At 46.0% G+C, this 25622-nt stretch overlaps 1 protein-coding gene across 1 annotated transcript in view; it reads left to right on the top strand.

Moving 5' to 3' along the window:
* The window catches only part of TESMIN (testis expressed metallothionein like protein), a 44825-nt gene extending 34732 nt beyond the window's left edge, over positions 1-10093 (top strand). Inside the window, exons 7-10 of the mRNA XM_030811400.1 lie at positions 1584-1686; positions 4136-4273; positions 6493-6656; positions 9060-10093. Of these exons, the coding sequence (XP_030667260.1) occupies positions 1584-1686; positions 4136-4273; positions 6493-6656; positions 9060-9252 (598 nt within the window). The 3' untranslated portion in view covers positions 9253-10093. The remainder of the gene's footprint in view (positions 1-1583; positions 1687-4135; positions 4274-6492; positions 6657-9059) is intronic.
* The last annotated feature ends 15529 nt before the right edge of the window (positions 10094-25622 follow it).

Here is a 25622-nt window from a genome sequence, read left to right as displayed (position 1 = left end):
AGAGACCTTTATAGTTCCCCTTTCTCCCCACGGGGGATGTGTCTCTCCTCTCCCCTGTTGTGGAGCGGAGATGTCTCTAATAATTCACTCCTTGGGGAGCTCGCCTTTCAGGGATCCACACTTTATGAGGGGTCTCTGGTCTGATGCCCAGACTTTGTCTCCTATCTCCTGCACATTGGAACCCAAGCTCCGGGTCCCTAGGGACTGGCAGATGCCCCAGGGCAGCACTTAGCTGCTGCAGAACTCGCCTCTCTGGGTTCACAATTTCTTGTCTTTTTGGCCTCTAATGATCCTCTTTACTCTCTTGTTGACTTGACATTAAAATATTATTTTAAAATATGAAAATAATAATTATGAAAAGAATTGTGTTTGGGAATTCTGCCCCAGAGAGGTTTCTGCAGACCTCTGGTCTTCTGCACGCCCCTTGCCGTGTTCCTGCAGCACTATGGGAAGCTTCACACGCCCAGGGTTTGCCTCAGCAGTGCTTTGGGACTGGGAGGCTGAGCACCACGATTCCCACTCTCAGCTTGCAAAGCTGACTGGCACATGGGGAGAAGGCGGCAGAGCCAATGTGGAAAACGAGTTGGAAGCTCTTTTCGATGAACCATGCTCACAGAAGACAGTGACAGGGGTCTTCTTTGGTCACAGGTGGAAGCCATGGGGTGGCTCTCTGGGGCGCGGGTCGTAGGCGGCACAGTAGGAGTCCTTGCCTTGATGCTACATTTTCACATGAGTTAAGGAGAGCGTCGCCCCTGCCCATCCCAGGAAGGGTAAAGCGCGTGCCTGCAAACACCTCTGCCTTACAGCACAGGAGCAGGCGTCTTACAAGACCGTGGGAGGGGGACTGGCTGCCAGCACTGGCGGCTCTCCCAGGAAGCCCTCAGAGCCAATCCGCAGCACTGCCACCCACCTGTGTGGCCCCAGGAGTCACAGGGCATGGTGGTGTGCGCTCCAAGGGCTTCACTAGACTCAGGATTCCCGAACAACCCTCGCATTACAACCAAGAGGTGTGACTGCAGCCGCCTCATCCGTTCATTTCCTCTGCCATTCAGTTCCTCTGCCATTCAGTTCCCCCTCACAGAATGAAAGCGAGATAAGGCCTAGGCCAGGTTCCACCTCTGGATCCCATTAGCTTTCACTCAAAGTCAAGGTCTGGTGAAGAAGTGAACACACCTTCAGTCATGTTGGATGGACTGGGGTGGTTGATGAGAAGACAGCTCTTCATTACTTGATGTTTCTGCCCACTAAACTTATCGTGCTCCTGGGAAAATGGCGGAGGGCAATTAGGGGCCAGGGAGGATTGATTGATGCAATGGATTTGACAGGAAATTGTTTTACTTTGCAAAATCCTATATTGTGAAACGAATGGTTTTAACTAGTTTTACTCCCTTCTGTGTTAGTCACTGGTGAGCATCATCCTAGTTGATCTAGTTCTCGTATAAAAAGGAGTCAGCCGTCTATGAAAGTGTTCAGTGTTCTGACTGCAGCACATTGCCAGCTCTTTCCTTACACGTGTGTGCTCTTCTTTTCACTACTCACTGTGCCGTCTGTGCCTGCCACTCACTCTGTCCTTTCCTTCACAGGTACTGTGACTGCTTTGCCAGTGGGGACTTTTGCAACAACTGCAATTGTAATAATTGTTGCAACAACTTGCATCATGAAATTGAACGGTTTAAAGCCATTAAGGTAATAAATGTCCATTAAATGCATGCATTTTAAAAGCATTTCAAACTATTTAAGATGTTCATAAAATGATCTTCAGAGATTCCTCATTGGAAAAAACCCACAGTTTTGAAGAATTTACATTGAATACGACTTGATTCCTGCCGGTGGGGGTATTGAACAATGACAAGCGGCTGTTATAAAAGTGGTAGGCAGAGAAAGGCCTTTTCCCTTTTATTATGTGGGAAGGCTTCAGAGATGCAGCAGTCTAGGAAGGTTCTGATTCAAGAACATGCGTATGTCCGCTTTATCTTGGAGTTGAGACATCTGGGGTCATCTTACATAGCAGATAAGCATGAGCTGGAGCAATGTAGCCGCAAAGGTGTAGACAGTCCCCTGCGTGAGAAGGCTGGGGAAAGTGCTCAGGCAGCCTACATTTTCAATTGTAAAATTTAACAATTTAAACTTCACCCCTCAGCTTCCAGAAGAAGAGAAGAATCTAGGTTTTCCCAGAGACGCAAAAGGTTACTTTGATGGCCCTGATGGCCACTCTGCTGAAGGCTAAACACAGGAGCTTGCAGCTTTTATCCCTTTCTGTAGGCACAAAAGATAATCAGGGAGAAGGGAGGGACAGTTAGGCTCAGGGCTGTCAACCCACTCCAGGGAGACACTTGTAGTGCCCACTCATTCACAAAGGGAAATTGAGAGCCATCGACTGTAGACCTGAGATTGTCCTGTACAAATAGAACACAATTATAAAGGTGTGGCTGCTCTCTGCATTGTTTTCTAAAATAATTTAATTCTCCTCTTGAATTATGGATAAATGACTTGAAATATCTTACCAATTTTGATATAGCCAGATCCACAGGACAGAAGAAAATTGTCACGCATGTAAACTTTAGTACATTTTATTTAGGGATAAAGAATACTATCTACAATTAAAACTGTAAAAACAAAAAGGGTTGGAATTCTCTTACATTGCTGATAGGAATATAAAGGGGCACAACCACTTCGGGAAACTGTTTGACAATAGCTACCAAAACTAAACCTTTGTGTATGCTATGATCCAGCCATTTCCTTCCTACAAACATAGCCAATAGAAACGAGCGCCAATGTCCACCAGGAGATTTGTACAGGAATGTTCACAGCAGCTTCATTCAGAGTAGCCAGGCACTGGAAACAGCCCAAATGTCCATCCGTGGTAGAATGGATGAATTGACGCATTGGTGAAAAGCAGGAGCTACAGCTAAGCGCAGCAGTGTGGACTGACCTCCCAGTTGTTATCTGAGGGAGGCAGCCGACACGGGAGTACAAGCTGTGGGATTCCACTTACCTGAGGCACCAGCATAGACAAACCTAAAGCCCTCTACATCTGAAGAGCGTTCCCCACGGGGGTGCCTCACTGAGGAGGAGTCACAAGGCAGCCTGTGGGACCGCCTGTCCTCTAACTTGACCTTGGTAGCAGGTACACAGGTGTGCGCAGGTACACAGGTGTGCACACATGCACAAGATCATCATGCCACAGCTGCAGATGTGTGCCTCCACTGCCTGTCACACTTCAGTGATCCATGAAAATGCCTAAAGCTGCTCACCGCAGGCTGGGGCTGTCCAGCAGCACATCCTGCAGCGATGGCCCTGTGCTAGGGGCTGTGCTGCTGGACAGTACTGATTCCAAATGTCAACCCCAGGAGGGGGAAGGGAGACCATGGACTTCCACTGTGACCTCTGTATTTGAATTTTTACAAAGAGCATTGAATCGTTTTGTATGTAAAGATATGTATGTATTTGTGTGTATAGATAGATTAAAAAGGGACAACAAATAGACCTGGATAACAAATCATGTGTATTGCTTGAGAAAGGCATGGCCCAACAGTTGAGACCTGCTTTGAAGTCAGCACGGGGACTTTGAATCAGGATCTCACCACTTATCAGCAGTTATTTAACCTCTTGGTGCCTGGGTTTCTCCAGGTATAAAACAATCACACATTAGTAGATTTTACTTCCTGAGGTCGCTGAGGATTAAATGAGAGGGCACGTATATATAAATCCCATGGAAAGACGCCTGGCACACGATGTGTTGAGTTGTGTTCAGGCAGTGTGAGCTGCTAGTATGGTCCACGGTCTCAACCGTCTTAGGAAAGAGGGCCCCAGAAATGCTGGATGGAAATGTGTCGACACGGAAATAATGATTTTCTTTGCATCTTTACCATCTATTATTTTTTTACAGTAAATATGTAAGACTTGGAAACTCAGAAAACAAAACATGAAGAAACCTTAGCTACAATATACCTTTTTGTGTATGGAAACAAATTGAAATCAAACAAGAAGGGGCTGCACCTTCTGAACCGTGTAAAGATACTCACTGCTTACTGTGGCACCTTTTACAACAATCAGATTCAAATGAGATGTCGTTCACTGAGCTGAGTTTTGAATGATAAAATCCATCCTGATGGAGCTTCCCATTCTACCCTAGGCATGTCTTGGTAGAAATCCAGAAGCTTTCCAGCCAAAAATTGGGAAGGGCCAACTGGGCGATGTCAAGCCCCGGCACAACAAAGGGTGCAGCTGCAGGAGGTCAGGCTGCCTGAAGAATTACTGCGAGTGCTATGAGGTTAGTGCCCAGCTCCCTAACTCACTAAAAAAAAACACAGGTAAATATTTTGAGTAGCTTTTGTGGTTAAAAAACTTCACTGTAATTTAAAAAGATAAATATAATTATTTTTTTCTTCCAGAGTTTCTAGAAGGGCACTTATATTAATCTGAATTAATTTCCCAAATACCAGCTAAGCTTTGTAAACCAGGTCAGTTCACTGAGGGCTCCTTTTGGAGCATGTTGCTTCCCCTGAGCCCAGCCCTGAGTACCCAGTGAGGGTGCCCTCTGCATGGCTTTGTCCCTCTGCGGCCACTGATCCACACTGGTCCTCCAACAGGGTGGAAGCTCCCAGAGGGCAGCCGTGCCTCTTTCTCCCGGAGCAAAGCCCAGGTGCTCTAGGTGGGGCCGTGGGGGACAGTTTGGTCTCAAAGACTCAGTCTGTTCCAGGTCCCTGTGGCGCTTGTCCCCAGACATCCATTCACCTGGTGCTTTGACCAAGGGTAGCTCCTCCCTGGCTCACAGCCCCATCAGAGACCAGAATGGACAGTCAGCCTAAGCCAATGAAGAGAGGCTAACAAAGCAAGCTGCAGATCACGGCCTGGACAAAAGCTTTTTCTTTTCCCAAAGATGTAATGACAGCAGAGGGACCCACTTTCCCCTTCAGTGCTGTCACTGTTTCACCTCTCTTTGCTATTTCTCTTTTCCTTTGTGTTGAGGGAAAGGAGGAAAGAGAAAGTGAGGGAACCCTTAGGCCCTATCAGGGGAGCAGCTGAGCAAACCTTCCTTACAAACCTCTGTTTTGGTTTGCTTGAGGTCTTTTGGGGGTTCCTGTGAATTATACTTTTCAAAGGCTGTTCACAGAGGGTCGGGCTTGAGAACAGTCCACCTGATTCTGGAGACATGCACTGAAAGATCTGGGAAGGTGGACCCCACAGTCCCCAGCTAGGATGTGGAAAACACAGTCAAAACATGACAGAGATGCACAGTTGAAACGGGACTGACATCACCCCCAAGGAACCACTTCCAACTGTACCCACAGCAGCTCCTCTGTCCTGCAAAACACCCTCACTGGCTGCCATGGAACTGTGGCTCAGCCCACTTCCCCAAGGCAGAGCCTATGCTGGGCACAGCCCACAGAATGTGCAGGCTCAGAGCAAAGGGATACCACTGTCCTTTAGTCTCTGGCATTGATGTAGACTAGAAACTCTGAAAAGCCTCCTGCTTCAAAACACCCAGAGGTGCAGATGAAACAGAACGCATCCTCCTGAAGATGCATCTCTCAGCTGGAAAGAGCAGAGGGAAATCCCCGGGGGGGGCTGAAGGAAAGAGAAAGCCAAAAACCATAGTGATTGGCAGTGCCAGCTCTCAGTCAGCCCCTGGGGCCCACACGAGCAAGGATTTGGCATGAAGGGGCAAGAGGGGGCTTGCTGGGTACAGGTGGGACACGCCGGCCCCCTGAGCATCACATTGCCAGGAAAAGCTTGAATCAAAATCCACCCGCAAGGCAGTAGGAGAGGTCTCCCCTGAGAGCTCCCAGCCACAGGCCTGCTCTTGGGCAGGTTTCGAATTCTACTCTCTTGTACATTTTCTGCGCCCATAGAACCAGCATAATAGCCTCACATGCTGCAAGAGAACCATAAGCTAGAGTTTTATAATCAGCTATGGCAGGCTTTCTTCAAAACAAGTCAAACGAAGCAGCCTGTTGGCTCCCCGGTGGAGAAGGGAGAGCAACGCCCTCTCTCTGCTTGGGACTCACACCCACATACTCGGCCTCCGCTCTGTCAGCAGCAGGACTACTGCATCTCCACAACAGCAGTGCGTGATGAAAACTGCAGATCAGACACACACACACAAACACACACACTCTCAAACACACAGTCACACACACATTCACATTCATTCACACATATACACACACACCCAAACCCCACATATACTCATATGCACACACACACACACTCGACACACACACACCCCGCACACTCATATACAGGCTCAACACACACACACTCTCACCTACACATTCACACTCAATACACACACCCCACACACACTCATACACTCACATTCAACACATGCTCTCACCCACACATTCACACTCAACACACACAGACACACACACACTCTCTCTCATGGGCAAATATACGCGAAGAATTATTTAAGGTCCAAATAGAATTTGTCAGTTTTTGGTGACTTGTGGGACAACCTAATTTTATTGAAGCATTTTGTATTACCAGGCCCAAATTATGTGTTCTTCTATTTGCAAATGCATTGATTGCAAAAATTATGAAGAAAGCCCAGAACGAAAGACACTAATGAACATGCCAAACTACATGCAGACTGGAGGTTTGGAAGGCAGCCATCATCTGCCACCAGGACTTCCAAAATTCAGTCAAGATAGGTAGGTACTTTGAACTAACCTCTGCTAATGGAGGGAACAGAGGTTAATTTGAGAGGAGAATTAAGGACAATTTATACACTGGAAAGAATGTGTGAGCCTGCAGGGGCAGGCGTGTGTTCGGGGGCGGAGGGAAGCTGTTCCTCCCTCCATGGGCTAATCCTGGGTGGCGACCGTGTTTCCTTAGAGGCCCCGCTGCGGAAACCTGTTTTGTCCTCTTCGTCTGCTCAGCTCCGCCTTTTCATCCTCACTGTCTGAGTTACTTCCATTTTGTACCAGAAAACAAAAGAGCCCTGCTGCCAGGATCACCAGCAGGGCCAGCAGAGTTCTGACACTGCCTTTGCATTAATACAGAGCCACACCAACCCAGGGCAGCAAAGACAGCGCATGCCTCCCTATCCTTTATCGTGGGAAGTGGCAGCAAAGAGCTGTACTTGGTCCAAATTGTTTTCCTTACTAAGGATTGTGGATCCGGATTAGTTGGATAATTTTGCATTTATCAGTTTTGGAATTGTAATCCTAGTAGTTCTCAAGGTTGAGTCATAATTTTACTATCTATTAGATTCCATTCATTTGTTTAAAAAAAAACTTCTTTGAGTTCAATGTAATGGTCATATCACGATAAAGTACCAGATGTCATTAATTAATATTTTGCAAAGCCAAATTCATGCTTATTTGGTTAGAGAGATATCAGAAATACTCATGATTGTGACCTACAGGAGTCTTTTTTTTGAGACCAGGGTTTTCACTCAGTTGCCCAGGCTGGAGTGCAGTGGTGTGATCACAACTCACACAGCCTCAACCCCCCAGGTTGAGGTGATCCTCCCACCTCAGCCTCCTGAGTAGCTGGGACTACAGGCATGTGCCACCACATCCGGCTGATTTTTCTATTTTTTATAGAGATGGGGTCTCACCATATTGGTCTCGAACTCCTGAACTGTGATTCATCCACCTCTGCCTCCCAAAGCGCTGAGATTACAGGCGTAAGCCACTGTACCCAGCTGACCCACAGAGGTCTTTATCAGTAAAAATTTACCAAAACCTGGCTGCATTGTCTGTGAAGTGATGTGTGAAAATGTCATCGCCTGCAGCAGGATGTGTGTTCTGTGGAGTCTGGTGGGGGCCTGTACATTGGAGCCTGGTCTTGCAGTGTTAACAGCCCTTCTTTTCCCAAGGGCAGCCCTGTCTTTTCTTCTTCAACCACAGTCATCGTGTATTGTCTTTATAGAGAGACTTTAATCCAACATTTTGCTTTATTTTTATAATCCAACAGTTTTTAATCTTTTATAAAGTTTTCCTGAAAATTTTTCGACTTAGCACCACTTGGGTTGCTATCTAGCTAAGCCACAGTTGCTCCCTGAGCTCAGTGGGGAGAATAGCTGGTCCTATGTGATGTAGTACAACTTGTCTTTCAGAACCTCTTTCACAGCTCCAAGTGGCATTGAAGGGGGAAGACCGTCCTGACAGCAGGACCCCAAGGCTTGACAGGCGAGTCTTCAGAACACTTGGCCTTGTCTGGCTGCACATGGTCCTGTGGGGAGGAGAGGCAGACACCCAGCGTGGACAGGACTCAGAGCAAAGCTGCCTGGCTTGTCCCCATGCCCTGCCTCAGCTAAGAGTCCTGCTTCCGCAATTTCCCACCTGGCCCACGTGCTTGACACTGTAGCCCGGGATCCTCTGGGTTTGTCAGTGGATCTAATTTTGAGGAAATTTCAAACCCGCCATGAGAGGGATGTCAAAAACTGACAGATTTATTTGTCCTCTGTGTTATTCTTCTGAAAGCAGTTAATCCTTTCTTTCTTTTCTTTTCTTTCTTTTTTTTTTTTTTTTTCAAGACAGGGTCTCGGCTGGGCGTGGTGGCTCACGCCTGTAATCCTAGCACTTTGAGAGGCCGAGGAGGGCAGATCATAAGGTCAGGAGATCGAGACCATCCTGGCCAACATGGCAAAACCCTGTCTCTACTAAAAATACAAAAATTAGCCGGGCGTGGTGGCACATGCCTGTAATCCCAGCTACTCGGGAGGCTGAGGCAGGAGAATCACTTGAACCAGGGAGTCAGAGATTGCAGTGAGCCGAGATCGTGCCACTGCACTCCAGCCTGGTGACAGAGCAAGACTCAGTATCAAAAAAAAAAAAAAAAAAGAGACAGGGTCTCACTTTGTTGCCCAGGCTGGTCTTGAACTCCTGGCTTCAGACCATCCTCCTGCCTTGGCCTCCCAAGGTGCTGGGATTACAGGCCACTGTGCCCGGCCTAATAGTTTCCAGTATGAGGAAGACAACGTTAGATTTTAGTGGATGATGTTTTTTAAAATAGCATGGACAAACAATGTTCTGCTGAATATAAATAGTACTCTAGGTAGAAACGGTGCGCTGTTGAGCGGCCTTTAACTGCTCTGTTTCTGACAGGCGGCCTTCCTCATGCATCTCCTGGGAGGTGGTGGAGGCCACATGCGCCTGCCTGCTGGCTCAGGGAGAAGAGGCCGAGAAAGAACACTGCTCCGAGTGCCTGGCAGAGCAGATGATCCTGGAGGAATTTGGAAGGTGCTTATCACAGATTCTCCACACTGAGTTTAAATCCAAGGGGTTGAAAATGGAGTAGAGTATAAAGTGTGAATGCATGTTGATTTTGTCTTAGTCTAGAAATCTCTAGTTTAGAAAGGTTGTTTAGGGGAACATGAGGCCGGCTCTGCAGCAACAACCAGGCTCCCCTGCATCCCTGGGCCCAGGAAGTTTACTCAGAGCTCTCTGAAGATGTGGCAACCCATGCCCCCTTTTCTGAGGAGGTGTGTGGCCGGAGCACTGTTTGTCTGGCCCAGAGGAGAGAGCTTGGGTTCCTGTAGTACTGGGAGAGCGTCTGCAGGGCAGCGGAGGGTAGGGCAGGGGAGGGCAGAGCAGGCCCTGTGGAGGGCAGGGCAGGCCCTGAGGAGAGCTCACTCTGGTCGACTCTTCCTCTTGGAGAATGTTGCTCTGGAGTCTGCTCTGCATAAAAACCCTAATGGTTTCTTGTTTGTTTTTCAAATTATTTAGAAATAAATTCTCTAGATGGGCTGTTATGATACCACTTAAAATCTCTAGAGAACTACTGAACACCCAAAGATTTTCTGTAGTGTAGACATTTCCCCAGAGGCCTGCGAACTGTCAGTCTTTCTAAGGCCCCCGGGAGACGCAGGCAATGGGGCCTCGCAGGCCAGCCTTGCACCAGCATGTCTTGAGTTAGCGGACTTAAAATTATCTAATTTCTTCTGTGTTTCTACTTGAATTGTGGAAAGCTCTATTATCCAATTAACTTCTCCATAATTATTGTTGTAATATTATTATTGTTTGTAAAATATGGTTCACATAACTAGCTTGTGGAAACCAGCAGGTAAAATGAATTCTTAAGTTGACGCTATTGGTTCTGTTGTAAAGCAAAAATGAGTAAAAATTTCCAATGTCTTCAACTGTTGTCATTAACTTAGTAACTGAAAATGTGTTCATCTGATTAGTACCCACCCTGAAATGTATTGAGAGAATATTCTTTCATGTTTCTGCATTCATTACTAGTGTTGGCCACTTAGAGGGTGTTTAGGAAACTCAAGTACAAATGCAGCAGAGACAGAAGTGTGACTGCTGGGCCCAGGCACTGGGCACATAAGTGAGCAAGCAACCAGGGAGGAAGCTGTCTTTTGTGGAGCTGTGTCTGGAACAGTCTAGTTGCAAACACAGCCACAGGAAGCCACAGAGGAGAAAAGGAAGACTGAATTCTTCCCCTTTGCAATTCCCTTTGGACCCTTGGGATCCAGCGTCTGTGGCAGAAAACCAGAGGTAAAGACATGCATTGTGAGACAGGGAACCCTCAGCCAGCCGTACACCCCACTTGCTGTGTGTGCTTTCAGTCCCATCAGCATCACGGCGAGCAGTGAGGCGCACTGCTGGGGGAGCCACCTGGCCCCCTTCACCCTTGGGGGCTGGAAGGTGACCTGGAAATGGGGACTTTGGGAGCTGCCTCTGGGGGGGCTGCCTCTATCCTGCTGTCCCTCTCAGCAACACTGCCAACAGCAAGATCTGCCAGCCACATGAGTAAAGTTTCTAGTAGCTACAAGTAAAAGTTTGAAAAGGAGCAGGTAAAATTAGTTTTAATAATCTTTTATTTATCCCAATGTATCCAAAATACTATCGTTTCAATGTGTAATCAAAATGAAAATGATTGAGATTTCACATTCCTTTATGTGTACCCAATATTTGAAGTGCAGGGTGTCTTGTACTCACAGCAGGTCTCAGTTGGCACCAGCCACACCTTAAGGGTTTGGGCGCCTCAGCACAGCCCTGGGGCACCCAGTGGAGGGAGGAAAAGGGAACAATGTCCTCCAGCATTCTCCTGAGGCAAAGGGCTGCCTAGGGAGATCCTGAACCAGGTGTGGCCCACCCGTGGAGCCCGGAGGAAGTGTGAGCAGGGAACTCAGTGGGGGGCTGGGGATACAGGCCCCCCACACTGCACGGGAGCCTGCCCTGAATCCCGGGCTCCTATGGAGAAGGAGCCTGCGCTGGCCAAGGATGCTCTGACTGTGGCCAGGTGTACTGCGCTAACGCCCGGAGGTGACGGAGGAGCCAACCCGGGCAGGCACGAGCCCTGCAGGGTCTTCCAGCAGAGAAGAAGAACTCGCTGAGTGGGTGCCGCTTGCAGGGGATCCCGTCTGAGAAGTGAAAGCCGAGATACAGACGTGGATAAAGCCACTATGCTGACCAGAGACAGTACAGAAGATGACTAAAAAGCTAGAAAATCACATCTCTTATGTGTCTGGCAGAAAGCCAGTGCTATTTTAAAACGATATACAAATTAACATATCATGTTCTTATTTGAGAGTGTAGCTGTGCAAATTTAACCATATCCTTTTTTTTTTTTTTTTTTTTTTGAGACAGAGTCTCACTCTGTTGCCCAGGCTGAAGTGCAATGGCGCGATCTCGGCTCACTGCAACCTCCGCCTTCTGGGTTCAAGTAATTCTCCTGTGTCAGCCTCCTGAGTAGCTGGGATTACAGGCGCGCACCACCACGCCCGGCTAATTTTGTATTTTTAGTAGAGACGGGGTTTCACCATTTTGGTCAGGCTGGTCTTGAACTCCTGACCTCAGGTGATCCGCCCGCCTGGGCATCCCAAAGAGCTGGGATTACAGGCGTGAGCCACCGCGCCCGGCCTTAACCATATCTTTCTACTCTGTCCTATTAAATAACTTGGACCACCTTTGTGATTAAGGTTAGATTATTGGTTTTGGGTTTTTGTTTTGTTTATCCGAAAGAAAAAAAAGAAAAAAAACCTTGTTTTTTCATAGACACGGAGAAGAAATCATTGTTTAGAATGACACGCGCTGAAATCGCTCTTTCCTGTCAGTGAACACAGGCTGCGCACTGCACAGAAAGTCTGGCCGCCAGGGAGCATCCTTAGGATAGAAGGTGCTGTCGGCGGCGGAAGGTCAGCAGAAGGGTTGGTGTATTTTTCATCTCGGCTTGGATGCTCTTATCCCTTTACAAACCTCTCGCCAGTACCTGAAGTTCTGCCAGTACTGGTCCCTTTTCAGTGGGGGCGCGGTTTAAAACCATAATAAGTTATCGTAAGGAGTCAGTTAAAATACTGTCTTAGGGAATTCAAAGGTTGAACCCTCATCCAAGATAGAATGATCAGAGCAGCCAGAGGATCCAGAGAGCAGGAGGGGGCGCAGAAGACGAAGCAGGGAGGAGGCCCCCCGTTCTGCAGGCGGCGCGCTCTTTAGGAAGGCAGCTGGGCACAGCTGGGGCCCGGTGAAGCCGCGCTGAGCTTTGTGCATGGGGCCGGCTGTGCGGTCTCCCTGCTGCACTTTCTCCCCAGGAGTCCTTAGCCTCAGAGGAGGGAGGAAGCACGAGATGAGGGATCACCGAGAGGCATCTTCCCCCAGCGCTGCCTCCATCTTGCGCCCAACCCCCGGCCCCCAGCAGAGGCTGGGGAGCCGCAGGGAGCACTGCCCGGCCCCAGCCACCGATAAAACTGGAATTGAAGACTCATTGCATGGATGTTCTCTTCATATATTTAAAAATGATTATCAGGAAAAAGTTTGAGCCTCCTAAAAATGGTAGCGGGTTTGTTTGTTTGTTTTTTAACAACAAACTTTAATAAAAACTTTAATGTTTGATATTTTAAATTTTGCCTTGACTTTCAGGAAATTCAGAAGTAAATCTATTCAACACCAGAAATCACATTAGCCCAGGTTTAGGATTAACTGTCTCTCTCTTTTTTCCATACAGCTTTACTTTTTTAAACATGCTTTCTATTTGTACTATTATATGCATCTTTTACTGTAAACCATTTCATGTGTTTATTGGAAATAGACAGACGGTAGAAACATTATTACCGAATTATGAAGACAGAGTCTGCAGTGACAACCTTTTTAATGATGATTCCCTAGAAATATATATATTTTAATAGAGGCAGAGTCTCACTCTGTTGCCTATGCTGTAGTGCTGTGGTGCGATCATAGCTCAATGCAGCCTCAAACTCCTGGCTTCAAGCAATGCTCCCAGGTAGCTAGAACTACAGGCTCACACCATCATACTCAGCTAAGTTTTTGTATTTTTATTTTTTGTAGAGACAGGGTCTTGCTATATTGCCCAGGCCTCAAACTCCAAGCCTCAAATGATCTTCCCTCCTTCACCTCCTGAAGCACTGAGATTACAGGTGTGAGCCACTGTGCTGGGGTCTCTATTATTTTTTTTTTACTAGAGTATTTTTTAGAGTAGTTTTGGGTTCACAGCAAAACTGAGCAGAAAGTGCAGAGATTTCCCATATAATCCATGCCCCCCAACACGGCAGCCTCCCCACTACCAACGTTCCTCACCAGAGCCATCCTTTTGTTACAACTAATGAACCCACAGTGATACACCATCATCCAAAGTGATACACCACAAACCCAAAGCCCATGCTGACGTTAGGATTCCCTCTTGGTATTCCACATGCTATGGGTTTTGACAAATGTACAATGGCACATATCCAGGGTTACAGCACACAGAACAGTCTCACTGCCCTAAACCACCCCTGTGCTCTGCCTGTTCATCCTTCCCTCCCCACGACTCCTGGCGATCACTGATATTTTCACTCTCTCCACAGTTTTACCTTTCCCAGAATGTCACTTAAGTGGGATCATACAGTAGGTAGCCTCTTCAGACTGGCTTCTTTCACTTAGTAATATGCATTTATGTCCTCCATATCTTTTCATGGCTTGATAGCTCATCTCCTTTTAGCACTGAATAATATTCCATTGTCTGGATGTACCACTGTTCATCCCTTCACCTCCTGAAGAACATCTGAGTTGCTTCCAAGTTTGGGCAACTCGGAATAAAGCTGCTGCAAATATCTGTGTGCAGGTTTCTGTGTGGATGCAAGTTTTTAATCCCTTTGGGTAAATGTCAATGAGCATGACTTCTGGATCATGTAATAAGAATATATTTAGTTTTGCATGAAACCACCAAGCTGTCTTCCAAAGAAGCTGTATCATTGAGTATTCCCACCAGCAGTGAATGAGAGTTCCTGTGGCTCCACCTCCTCACCAGCACTTAGCGTTGTCAGTGTTTGGGATTTTGCCGGTTCTAACAGGTGTGTACTGGTATCTCATTGCTATTTTAATTTGCAGTTCCCCAATGACATATGATGTTGAGCATATCTCCATATGCATACTTGCCATCTGCATATCTTCTTTGGTGAGATGTCAGTTGAGGTCTTTTGCTCATTGTTTAATTGGGTTGTTTCTTTTCTTATTGTTGGGTTTTAAGAATTCTTTGTATATTTTGGATAACAGTCCTTTATTAGATACGTCCTTTGCAAATATTTTCTCCCAGTCTGTGGCTTGTCTCCTCACTCTCCTGACAGTGTATTTTGCAGAGTGGAAGTTTTTAATAAAGTTCAGCTCATCAATTTTTTTTTTCATGGATCATGCGTTTGGCATAGTGTCTAAAAAATCATTGCCATATCCAGATCATCCATACTTTCTCCTGTGTTATCTTCTAGGGATTTTATTTTATTTTATATTTTTTGAGATGGAGTCTCTCTCTGTCCCCCAGGATGGAGTGCAGTGGGGCAATCTCAGCTCACTGCAACCTCCGCCTCCCGAGTTCGAGTGACCCTCCTGCCTCAGCCTCCTAAGTAGCTAGGATTACAGGCGCCTGCTACCACGCCTGGCTAAGTTTTGTATTTTCAGTAGAGATGGAGCTTCACCACGTTGGCCAGGCTGGTCTTGAACTCCTGACCTCAAGCCATCCTCCCGCCTTGGCCTCCCAAAGTGCTAGGATTACACGTGTGAGTCACTGCACCTGGCCAATCTTCTAGGAATTTTATAGTTTACAACTTACATTTAGGTCTATGATCTATTTTGAGTGAATTTTTGTGAGAGGGATAAGAGGCTTTATCTAGAGTCATTTTTTTGCATATGAATGTCCAGTTGTTCTGGCACCATCTCTCAAAAAGGCTCTCTTTTCTCCATGGTATTGCTTTTGTTCCTTTGTCAGAGATCAGTTGGCTCTATTTGTATGAGTCTGGGCCCTCTATTCTGTTCCATTGATCTATTTTTCTATTCTTTTACTAATACCACACCATCTTGATTACTGTAGCTTTACAGTAGCCTTCCAACTTTGTTCTTTTCTTTCAATATTTTTTTGGCTATTCTGGGTCTTTTGCCTCTCCATATAAACTTTAGAATCAGGTTTTGTTGTTGTTGTTTGTTCGTTTGTTTTGGTTTTTTTTTTTTTTTTGAGACAAGATCTCACTATGTTGCCCAAGTTGGAGTGCAGTGGCATGTGATCATGGCTCATTGCAGCATTGACCTCCCAGGCTCAGTTGATCCTCCTGCCTCAGCCTCCTGAGCAGCTGGGACCACAGGTGTACATCACCATGCCTGGCTAATTTTTTTTATTATTTGTAGAGACAAGGTCTCACTATGTTGCCCAGGTTGGTGTCAAACTCCTGAGCTCAAGCGATCCTCCTGCCTTGGCCTCACAGAGTGCTGGGATTATAGGCATGAGCCACCATGCCTGGCCCAGGAATCAGTTTTTTGCTATCCACAAAATAACTTGCCAGAATTGTTATTGGAATTGTGTTGGATTTATACGTCAGATTGGGAAGAACTAATATTTGACAATATTGAGTCTTCCTATCCACAAGCATGGAATATTTCTCCATTTATTTAGCACTGTATTTATTTCTTTCATCAGAGTTATATAGTTTTCCTCATATAGGTTTTGGTAAATGCATGCCTAAGTATTACATTTTTGGGGGGTGCTAACGTTAAGTGGTATTGCATTTTTAATTTCAAATTTTACTTGTTCATTGCTGGTATATAGGAAAGCTATTGACTTTTGTTTATTAACCTTGTATCCTGCAACTTTGCTATAATTGCTTATTAATTCCAGGACGTTCGTTGTTGTTGTTGATGATACTTTTAGAAGTTCTACATAGATGATCATGACGTCTGCAAACAAAGCTTTATTTATTCCTTCCCAATCTGTAAACTTTGTATATCCTTATCTTATTGCATTAACTAGGCATTCCAGTACAATGTTTAAAAGAGTGATGAGAGGAGACATCTTTGGCTTTTTCTCACTATTAATTATGATATTAGCTGTAGGTTTTTAGTAGGTGTTCTTTACCATGTTGACAAAGTTCACCTCTATTTCTAGTTCTTATTAGGAATGGGTGTTAGATTTTGTAAAATGCTATTTCTGCGTGCATTGATGTAATTAACGGATATCTCTCCTTTAGCGTGTTGATTTGATTAATTACATCAATTGATTTTTGAATGTTAAACCAGCTTTGCATACCTGTGATAAATTCCACTTAGTCATGGCATATAATTTTATTTACACATTGTTGGATTTAACTTGCTAACATTTTGTTGAGGATTTTTGCTTGTATGTTCATGAGAGATACTGGTCTATAGTTTTCTTTTAATGTCTTTGTCTGGTTTGGGTATTAGAGTTATGCTGGTCTCATAGAATGAGTCAGGAAATATTCCCTCCAGTTCTATCTTCTGGAAGAGATTATAGAGAATTTAAAACAATTTCTTTCCCAAATGTTTGCTAGAATTCAACAATGGACCCATCAGGGCTTCCAAAAATATTTTAACTTGCTTCTTTAAAAATTAAAGTTTTCATTTTATAATAACTATAGATTCACATGCAGTTTTAAGAAATAATACAGAGAGGCCAGGCGAGATGGCTCACGCCTGTAACCCCAGCACTTTGGGAGGCCGAGGAGGGCGGATCACGAGATCAGGAGATCAAGACCATCCTGGCTAACACAGTGAAACTCCGTCTCTACTAAAAATACAAAAACAAAATTAGCTGGGCGTGGCGGCGGGTGGCTGTAGTCCCAGCTACTGGGGAGGTTGAGGCAGGAGAATGGCGTGAACCTGGAAGGCGGGGCTTGCAGTGAGCCAAGATTGCGCCACTGCACTCCAGCCTGGGCGACAGAGCGAGACTCCATCTCAAAAAAAAAAGAAATAAATAATACAGAGAAATGCAATGTACCCTTTATCCAGTTTTCCTAATGATAATAACATCTTACAAATCTATAGGACAATATCACAACCAGGATGGTGACATTGATACTGTCAAGAGACAGAACATTTCTGTCACCTCAAAGGTCTCTCGAGTTCAAGTTGCCCACACACATTTTCCTACCATCCCCATCCCCTCCCTAGCCCCTGGTAACCACTAATCTCTTCTCCATTTCTATAATATTGTCATCTCAAGAATGTTTGATACATGGAATTACATAGTATGTAACTTTTGGGAACTTTTTTTTAAAGACAGAGTCTTGCTCTCTCACCCAGGCTGAAGTACAGTTGTGTGATCATAGCTCACTGTAACCTTGAACTCCTGGGCTGAAGGGATCCTCCCCCGCCTTAGCGTCCCAAGTAGCTAAGACTACAGGCACGCACCCCCATGCCTGGCTAATAATTTTTATGTTTTATTTTTTGTAGAGACAAGGTCTTGCTATGTTGTCCGGGCTGGTCTTGAACTCCTGGCCTCAAGAAATCCTCCCACCTCAGCTTCTCAAAGTGCTGAGATTACAGGCATGAACCGGCACTCTTAGCCTGTTTTTTGTTTTTTCCCTTTTTTCCATTCAGTATAATTCTCTGGAGACTCATCCAAGTTGCTATGTGTATCAACAACTCATTTCTGGCTGGGTGTGGCAGCTCACGCCTATAATCCCAGGGCTTCCAGGGGCCAAGTCAGGAGCCTGGGCAACAGAGTAAGACCTTTTCTCTAAAAAATAAAAATAAAAAATAAATAAACAAAAAGCCACCCAATTTATTCTTTTTTATTGCTGAGTAGTAGTCCATGGTGTAGATGTACCACAGTTTAACCATTTACCCATTGAAGGACATATGGGTGGTTTCCAGTTTGGGGCTATTATGAATAAAGTTACTATGAACATTTGTGTACAGGCTTACGTGTAAAGCTAAGTCTTCATTCCTTGCAGTAAATACCCAGGAGTGCAATTGGTGGGTTGTATGGTAGTTGCATATTTATTTTTATTTTTAAAATTTAATTGTTTTGAAATTTGTGTGGGTGCATATTGGGTATATATATTTATGGGGTCCATGAGATGTTTGGATACAGGCATGCAGTGTGAAATCAGCACGTGCTGGGGAATGGGGTATCCATCCCACAAACATTCTTTGAGTTACGAACACAATCCAATTACACTTGTTAAGTCACTTTTAAATGTACAATTAGGTTATTATCATCTATAGTCACCTTACTGTGCTATTGTAGGTCTTATTCATTCTTTCTATTTTTGGTACCCATTAACCAAGTTGCATATTTAGTTTTTAAAGTAACTGCCAAAATGTTTTCCAAACACGCTGTACCATTTTGCATTTCCACAAGCAGTACATGAGCAACACATTTTCTCTGCATTTTTGCCAGCATTCCTTTAATGCTGTCACTGTTTTTTCTTTTAGTCATTCCGATAGGTGGTTAGCCACACCTCATTGTGGATTTAATGTGCATTTCCCTAATGACCAATGATGTTAACATAATTTCATGTGCTTATTTTCCATGTATATCTCCTCTTTGGTGAAATATCTGTTTATGCATTTGCCCATTTTTAATTTGACTTTTTTTCTTCTTCTTTTTTTTTTTTTTCTCTTTACGGTTGAGTTTTCAGATTTTGTTTTGTTTTGTTTTGTTTTGTTTTGTTTTGTTTTGTTTTGTTTGAGACAGAGTCTTGCTCTGTCGCCCAGACTGGAGTGTAGTGATGCAATCTCAACTCACTGTAACCTCCACCTCCTGAGTTCAAGCAAATTCTCCTGCCTCAGCCTCCGGAGCAGCTGGGATTACAGGTGCCCACGACCACGCCTGGCTAATTTTTGTATTTTTAATGGAGAAGTCTAATATATCTTTATATATAACTTTAATGGATCAGGCTTTTGGTGTCAAGTCTGAGAACTCTTTACTTACCATAGATCCTAAGGATTTTCTAAAAGTTTATAGTTTTACATTTTGCATTTAAATCTATCATCCATTTTGAGTTAATTTTAAGAATAAGGTGTGAAGCCAGGTGCAGTGTTGCATGGCTATAGTTCCAGCTACTCAGGAGGCTGAGGCAGAAGGATTCCTTGAGCCTAGGAGTTTGAGTCCAGCCTGGGCAACATAGTGAGATCCCATCTCTAAAATTAAAAAAACAATGTGTGAGGTTTAGGTCACAATTCTTCTTCAACTTTGATTTTATTTTTTGCCTATAGATACTCAATTGCTTCAGCACCATTTGTTGAAAAGGCTATCCTTTCTTCATTGATTTCTTTTGCGCCATTGTCAAAAACCAATGAATGTATTTGGGTGGGTTTATTTCTGGATTCTCTGTTCTGTTGATCGATGTATCTATACACACAGTCTTGATTACTGTAGCTTTTAACTCAAGTAGACTCTTCTTTATTTTGCTTTTTCAAAACGTTGCTTTAGCTGTTCTACTTTCTTTGCCTCTCCATATAAAGTTTAGAATAAGCTGGCCAGGCACGGTGACTCACGCCTGTAATCCCAGCACTTTGGGAGGGCAAGGTGGGCGGATCATGAGGTCAGGAGATCGATACCATCCCGGTTAACACGGTGAAACCCTGTCTCTACTAAAACCACAAAAAATTAGCCGGACGTGATGGCGGGCGCCTGTGGTGACAGCTACTCAGGAGGGTGAGGCAGGAGAATGGAGTGAACCCAGGAGGCGGAGCTTGCAGTGAGCCGAGACTGCACCACTGCACTCCAGCCTGGGAGACAGCGAGACTCTGTCTCAAAAAAAAAAAAATTTTTAGAGTAAGCTTATCTATTTCTTCAAAAAATCTTGCTGGGATTTGATAGGAATTGTGTTAAACTTGTATATGAACTTGGAAAAAACTGACATCTTTACTGTGTTGAGTCTTTCAATCTATGAACATGAACATGGTATGTCTCTACATTTATTTAAAACTCCTTTGGTTTCTTTCATCAGTGTTGTATAGTTTTTAGTATATAATGATAACATGTTTTATTATATTTACATATTTACACGTAAGTATTTCTTTTCTTTTTTTTTTTTTTTTTTGAGACAGTGTTGCTCTGTCGCCCCGGCTGGACTACAATGGTGCGATCTATAATCCCAGCTACCCAATAGGCTGAGGCAGGAGAGTTACTTGAACCCCAGTGGTGGAGGCTGCAGGAAGCCGAGATCACACCAGTGCACTCCAGCCTGGGCAGCAGAGCGAGACTCTGTCTCAAAACAAAAAACAAACAAACAAACAAAACCAAGTTCATGGGTTCTTTCCTCTGCCCTCTACATTCTGCTATTTAGTCCGTCCATTGGAATTTCTATTTTGGTTATTGTATTTTTTAGTTCTAAAAGTTCCATTTGGTTCTTCTTTCTAGTTTCTGTTTCTTTGCTGAAACTTTGTATTTTTACTTGTTTAAAGTATGTTTGAAATAGTTCGTTGAAGCATTTCTTTTTTATGATGTCTGCTTTAAAATCTTTGTCAGATAACTCTAATACTCACTATGTCAGTGTTGACATCTATTGATGGTCTTTTACCAGTCAGTTTGAGATCTTCCGGATTCTTGGTATGATAAGTGATCTTTGATTGAAACCTGGACTTTTAGGGTGCTATGGTATGAAACTCTGGATTTTATTTGAACCTTCTCTTTTAGCTGGCTTGTTCTGATATTGCCCTGGAGGGGAAAGGCTGGGGGTGCCACCTCATTACTGCCAGGTGGGGACAGAAGTCCAGGCTTCCCACTCAGTCTCCATTGACACCTGGGCATGGGTGGGCTGCTCCTCATTATGGCTGGGCAGGAGTGGGAGTTCCAGCTCCCCACTAATACCTCCCTTGCTGGGAGGGGTAGGAGCGCCTTCTTACTGCACCCCTCCACATGGTCTCTGCTGACACCACAGGAGAAGGGGGTGGCCTTGTCACACTGCGAGGTGGTAAAAGTGCTGATTCTCCACTAGCCTTCCTCTGACACCACCCCAATGCATGGAGAGAAGTATGCCTGTTACTGTGGGGGAGGAAGGACACAGAATCCAGGCTCCCAGGTGGTCTCTGCTGACACTGTAGTAGGGGGTCTTGTTACTGCTGGGGATGGGGTGGTGGTGGGGGATGAGGTCCTGGTTCTTTACTTGGCACCCTACAACTGTCCCTTGGTTGGGGTTTGGGCCACCTTGTCACAGCCTTATGAGTAAGTCTAGGCTCCCTACCTAGCATTGGCTGGCCTGGTGAAGCCACAGTGTTTGCTGGGGTGTTTGACTGGAGTAGAGTGGTCATTATCTACAATTCTCCATCTTACCAGGCTTCCCTTTCCTGGTCCTTTATCTAGAGAGGGCAGCTTTTGTTGGGGCCTTCGTGGTCTATACCTGTTGGCATTTCTAGGACACTGGCTCCTTCAGCCCAAGTCTAAGATATGTGAGGCAAAAAGAAAACCCAGGGAATTCACCATGGGCTGAAGTTCCTAGCTGGTCTGCCTATCACTTGGGCTTTCAGAGTCTTCTTATGTTTGCTTTATATATGATGTTCAGGATTTTTAACTGTGCTTAGCAAAAGGACAAAGGAAAATTCTACCTGTACTCCATCTCCTGGAAGCAGAAATCACTGGATCATTGTTTTTTTAAAGTTATATCAGAGACTGTCAAGCTTTCTGATTTCTAGAGCCTTCTTAGTTTTTATCATGATAACACAGGATAAAATCTTATAAACCAAAAAGTATCAAGACAGATCTCAATCAAGGTAGAGGTTTATTTTGCCAAGTTAAGGACCATGGCTCATGACACAGCCTCAGGAGATCCTAAGAATATATACCCAAGGTGGTTGAGTTACAGCTTGTTTTTTTTTGTTTTTTTTTTTGAGACGAAGTCTTGCTCTGTCGCCCAGGCTGGAGTGCAGTGGTGCAATCTCGGCTCACTGCAAGCTCTGCCTCCCGGGTTCACACCATTCTCCTGCCTCAGCCTCCCGAGTAGCTGGGACTACAGGTGCCCACCAGCTAATTTTTTGTATTTTTACTAGAGATGGGGTTTCACCATGTTAGCCAGGATGGTCTTGATCTCCTGACCTGGTGATCCGCCCACCTCAGCCTCCCAAAGTGCTGGGATTACAGGTGTGAGCCACCGCACCCAGCCAAGTTACAGCTTGGTTTTATACGTTATATGGAGACAGAAGTTACAGGCAAAGACATAAATCAATACACATAAGGTATACATTGGTTTGGCCCAGAAAGGTGGAACATCTCAATGAGTGGGGTAGGGTGGGGAGCTTGTAGGTTATAGGTGGATTCAAATATTTCCTGATTGGCAATTGGTTGAAAGAGTTAAGCCCTTCTGAAGAGTTGAAGTTAACTTGAATTAAGGGAAGGTAGACAGAGGTGGGAGGGGTCGGTTGTGGAAGGCAAGGTTCTTGTTATGTAGATGAAGATTCCAGGTAGCAGGCTTCAGAGAGAATAGACATTCAGGTGAATGTCTCTTACCAGACCTTAGAAAGGTGTCAGACTAGGAAGGAGATTCTCTACAGAATGCAAATTTCCCCCACAAGAGTCAGCTTTGCAGGACCATTTCACAATATGTCAAAGAAATATATGTGGGGCTAAAATACTTTCATTTCCTTCAGGGTTTGTTATCTGTCATGTGATGCTATACCAGAGTCAGGCTGGAATTTGGTATCTTATTGCTAAAAAGAGGCTGATTTGTCAGTCTCAAGATCTCTGTTGTAATGTGAATGCTGGTCCCTGGTCAGCTGTGTCTAAACTCCATGGGGAAGAGGCATAATGAGCATGTCTGGCCCTTGCCTTCCCATCATGACCTAATTTTTAAGGCTTCTTTGGGGTCCCCTTGGCCAAGAGAGGGATCCATTCAGTTGGTTAGGGAGCTTAGAATTTTATTGGACGCTTACAATCCTGACTCCAAAATGTACAAGAATCCCTTTTTTTTGCATTGAAATAAAAGTTTCCTGGGCCATATGTTAGAAAATGATCAGCTGTAAATTCTTTACATCTTTGGCGTTAGGATTTCCTTATCCCCATAAGACTCTCTTCCCTCCTGCTTTTTTTAAAATTACTTCTTTTTATACAGACAGGGTCTCACTATGTTGCCCAGGCTGGTCTCCCACAGTGCTGGGATTACAGGCATGAGCCACCGCACCCCGCCTCTCTTTCTTCCTCTTAAACAGCACTTTTCCTCCTTCCTCCAGGGAACTCCTGAGTGCAGGCCTCTTCCTCAGACTGGCCCACTGCTCGCCTGCCTCCACCATGCCAGGCGCCCTCAGGCAGCATCACGCTGGTGTATGCTCTGCTTCTGGTTAGATAGAGCATATGGAAGGTGGACGAGCTTTCATGCTGATCAGCTTTCATGACGGAGACAGCCAACTCCTCCAAGGTGCACAACCTCAACACTCCACCTCTCCACTAGGCATCTTGGTGTTTCTCAGGCCTGTCTGTAAATCCTTCACTTTCCGAGGTGGCTGGAGAACACCTTCCCTTGAAAAGACTGCTGTTGTTAGCAACAGATTGATCCAGGATGGCTGCGGCCAGCTCCAACCACGTTCTCTCTAGGAAGTAAAGACGTCACCTCTGTAGCCTTGCCCATCACAGCAAATGGCACCACAGCCCCTCCTGGCCCCTCACTTCCTTTCCCTCACCTTCCGGCTGCCACCTGCCCCACTCCGTTTATACCTAAAAGGAAGGCAAGGTTTAGACAAGGAGGTAAATGATGCCACAGGGTGAGAGTCCGATATCTTTGTGCTGCTGACCCTGGGGCTCGCACCCTTGCACGAGGCCACCCACCTGCATGGAGGCTGGGCTCCTCAGCCCTTCGTGAACACTGCTCAGGAGGCTCCTGTGAGCCACGTGCAGTGTGGAGAGCCCAGCACTCAGCACAGCGTCATTAATCTCGTTTCCTTCAGGCACTTCTTTCTCACGGTGTAGTGAGGAGAGACACATCTGCAAACAATTAGAATGACAGGCATGCTGATTAGGGTGGCACCGCACATGCTGGGGGCGGAGGAACGGGAAGGGCACTCTGGACAAGGTGACCCTGGAGCGGAATCCCGTGGGATGCTTAGGAGTTCCCCAGGCCTTGAGAGGGACGCGTGCAAAGGCCTTAGGTCAGCGAGGCCGGGCCGCAGTCGTGGGGTCTGCAGGACTGAGTGCAGGAGGCTGGGGGGCGGGCTGAGGCAGAGACGGTGTCCATGGCCACTGGATCTGGGGGCAAAGGCTACAGGAAGACCAGACAGGACAGGCTGCACACCGTGGGGCTGGAGCCCAGTGGCCGAGGTGTGGTCCCCAGACATACCAGCGCCTCCTCCATGCCAGGAGCTCCCTAGGCCTTGGGAGGGACGTGTGCACAGGCCTCCAGTGAGCAGCAGCAGCGGCAGGAAAGCTTGCTGGGGGCCCAGCTCCACTAGCTCCAACCCACCCAGCCCTCCTGGCTCCGACACCCTGGGGAGGGGCCTGGCCACTGCCTCCTGACAGGGCCTCAGGGAGTTCTGATGCCTGCCCAAGTTGGAGAACTAAAGAGATTTTAAAAAACGTGGAAGAGGATAAATGCGGATGGTGAACAGGGAGTGAGGGGTGGGCCCAGGTGTTTAGCCCACCAGGTGGGTGGCGTCACTACCTCTGGGCTGGGAGTGGTCTGAAGCGCCAGAGACCCAAGGCCACCGAGTGTCAGTATGGAGCCTGCAGGAGCAGGAGGGAGCCGGGCTGGAGCTGCGGACCTGAGCTGGGGAGCCCAGCCGGGGACCTGAGCCAGGGCACAGCTGACTGGTTGGGGGGGTCACCAAGCAGGGAGACGGATGCCAGGGCTCTGTGCCCCCTTGAAACAGGTCTTAGGCAGCAAACTGCCAATGGGGGGAAACAAACTGGGAAGCCACCTCCCACTCCCAACACACAGCCGGCTCTGGTGAAACCAAAAAGGCCTGTGTACCGCCTCCCACATTGACAGAAATGTCCGGCTTTTCCCCCACGCCTACCTTCTTTTTTTTTTTTTGGGACGGAGTCTCGCTCTGTCGCCAAAGCTAGAGTGTGATCTTGGCTCACCGCAACCTCTGCCTCCCAGGAGCAAAAGATTCTCCAACCTCAGCCTCCTGAGTAGCTTGGATTACAAACGTGCACCACCATGCGTGGCTGATTTTTGTATTTTTAGTAGAGATGGGGTTTCACCATGTTGGCCAAGCTGGTCACAAACTCCTGACCTCAAGTGAGCCGCCCACCTCGGCCTCCCAAAGCGCTGGGATTACAGGCATGAGCCACCGCACAAGGCCACCTGCCTTCTTTTCGAAAATTCTGGGATGATCTTTTTATCTCTGCTCAAAAGACTCAGTCTCTGTCACGTTAGGAGACATTCCCACAGGCCTTCCTTCAGGCAGCACTATCCCAGCACACACCTCCTTTTCAAGTGCCTCCGTGTGAAGAGACCACCAAACAGGCTTTGGGTGAGCAACATGGCTGTTTATTTCACCTGGGTA

The sequence above is a fragment of the Nomascus leucogenys genome, chromosome 4, assembly GCF_006542625.1.
Source record: "Nomascus leucogenys isolate Asia chromosome 4, Asia_NLE_v1, whole genome shotgun sequence".
Lineage (NCBI taxonomy): Eukaryota > Metazoa > Chordata > Mammalia > Primates > Hylobatidae > Nomascus > Nomascus leucogenys.
This window is presented reverse-complemented; position numbering and strand designations above follow the sequence as displayed.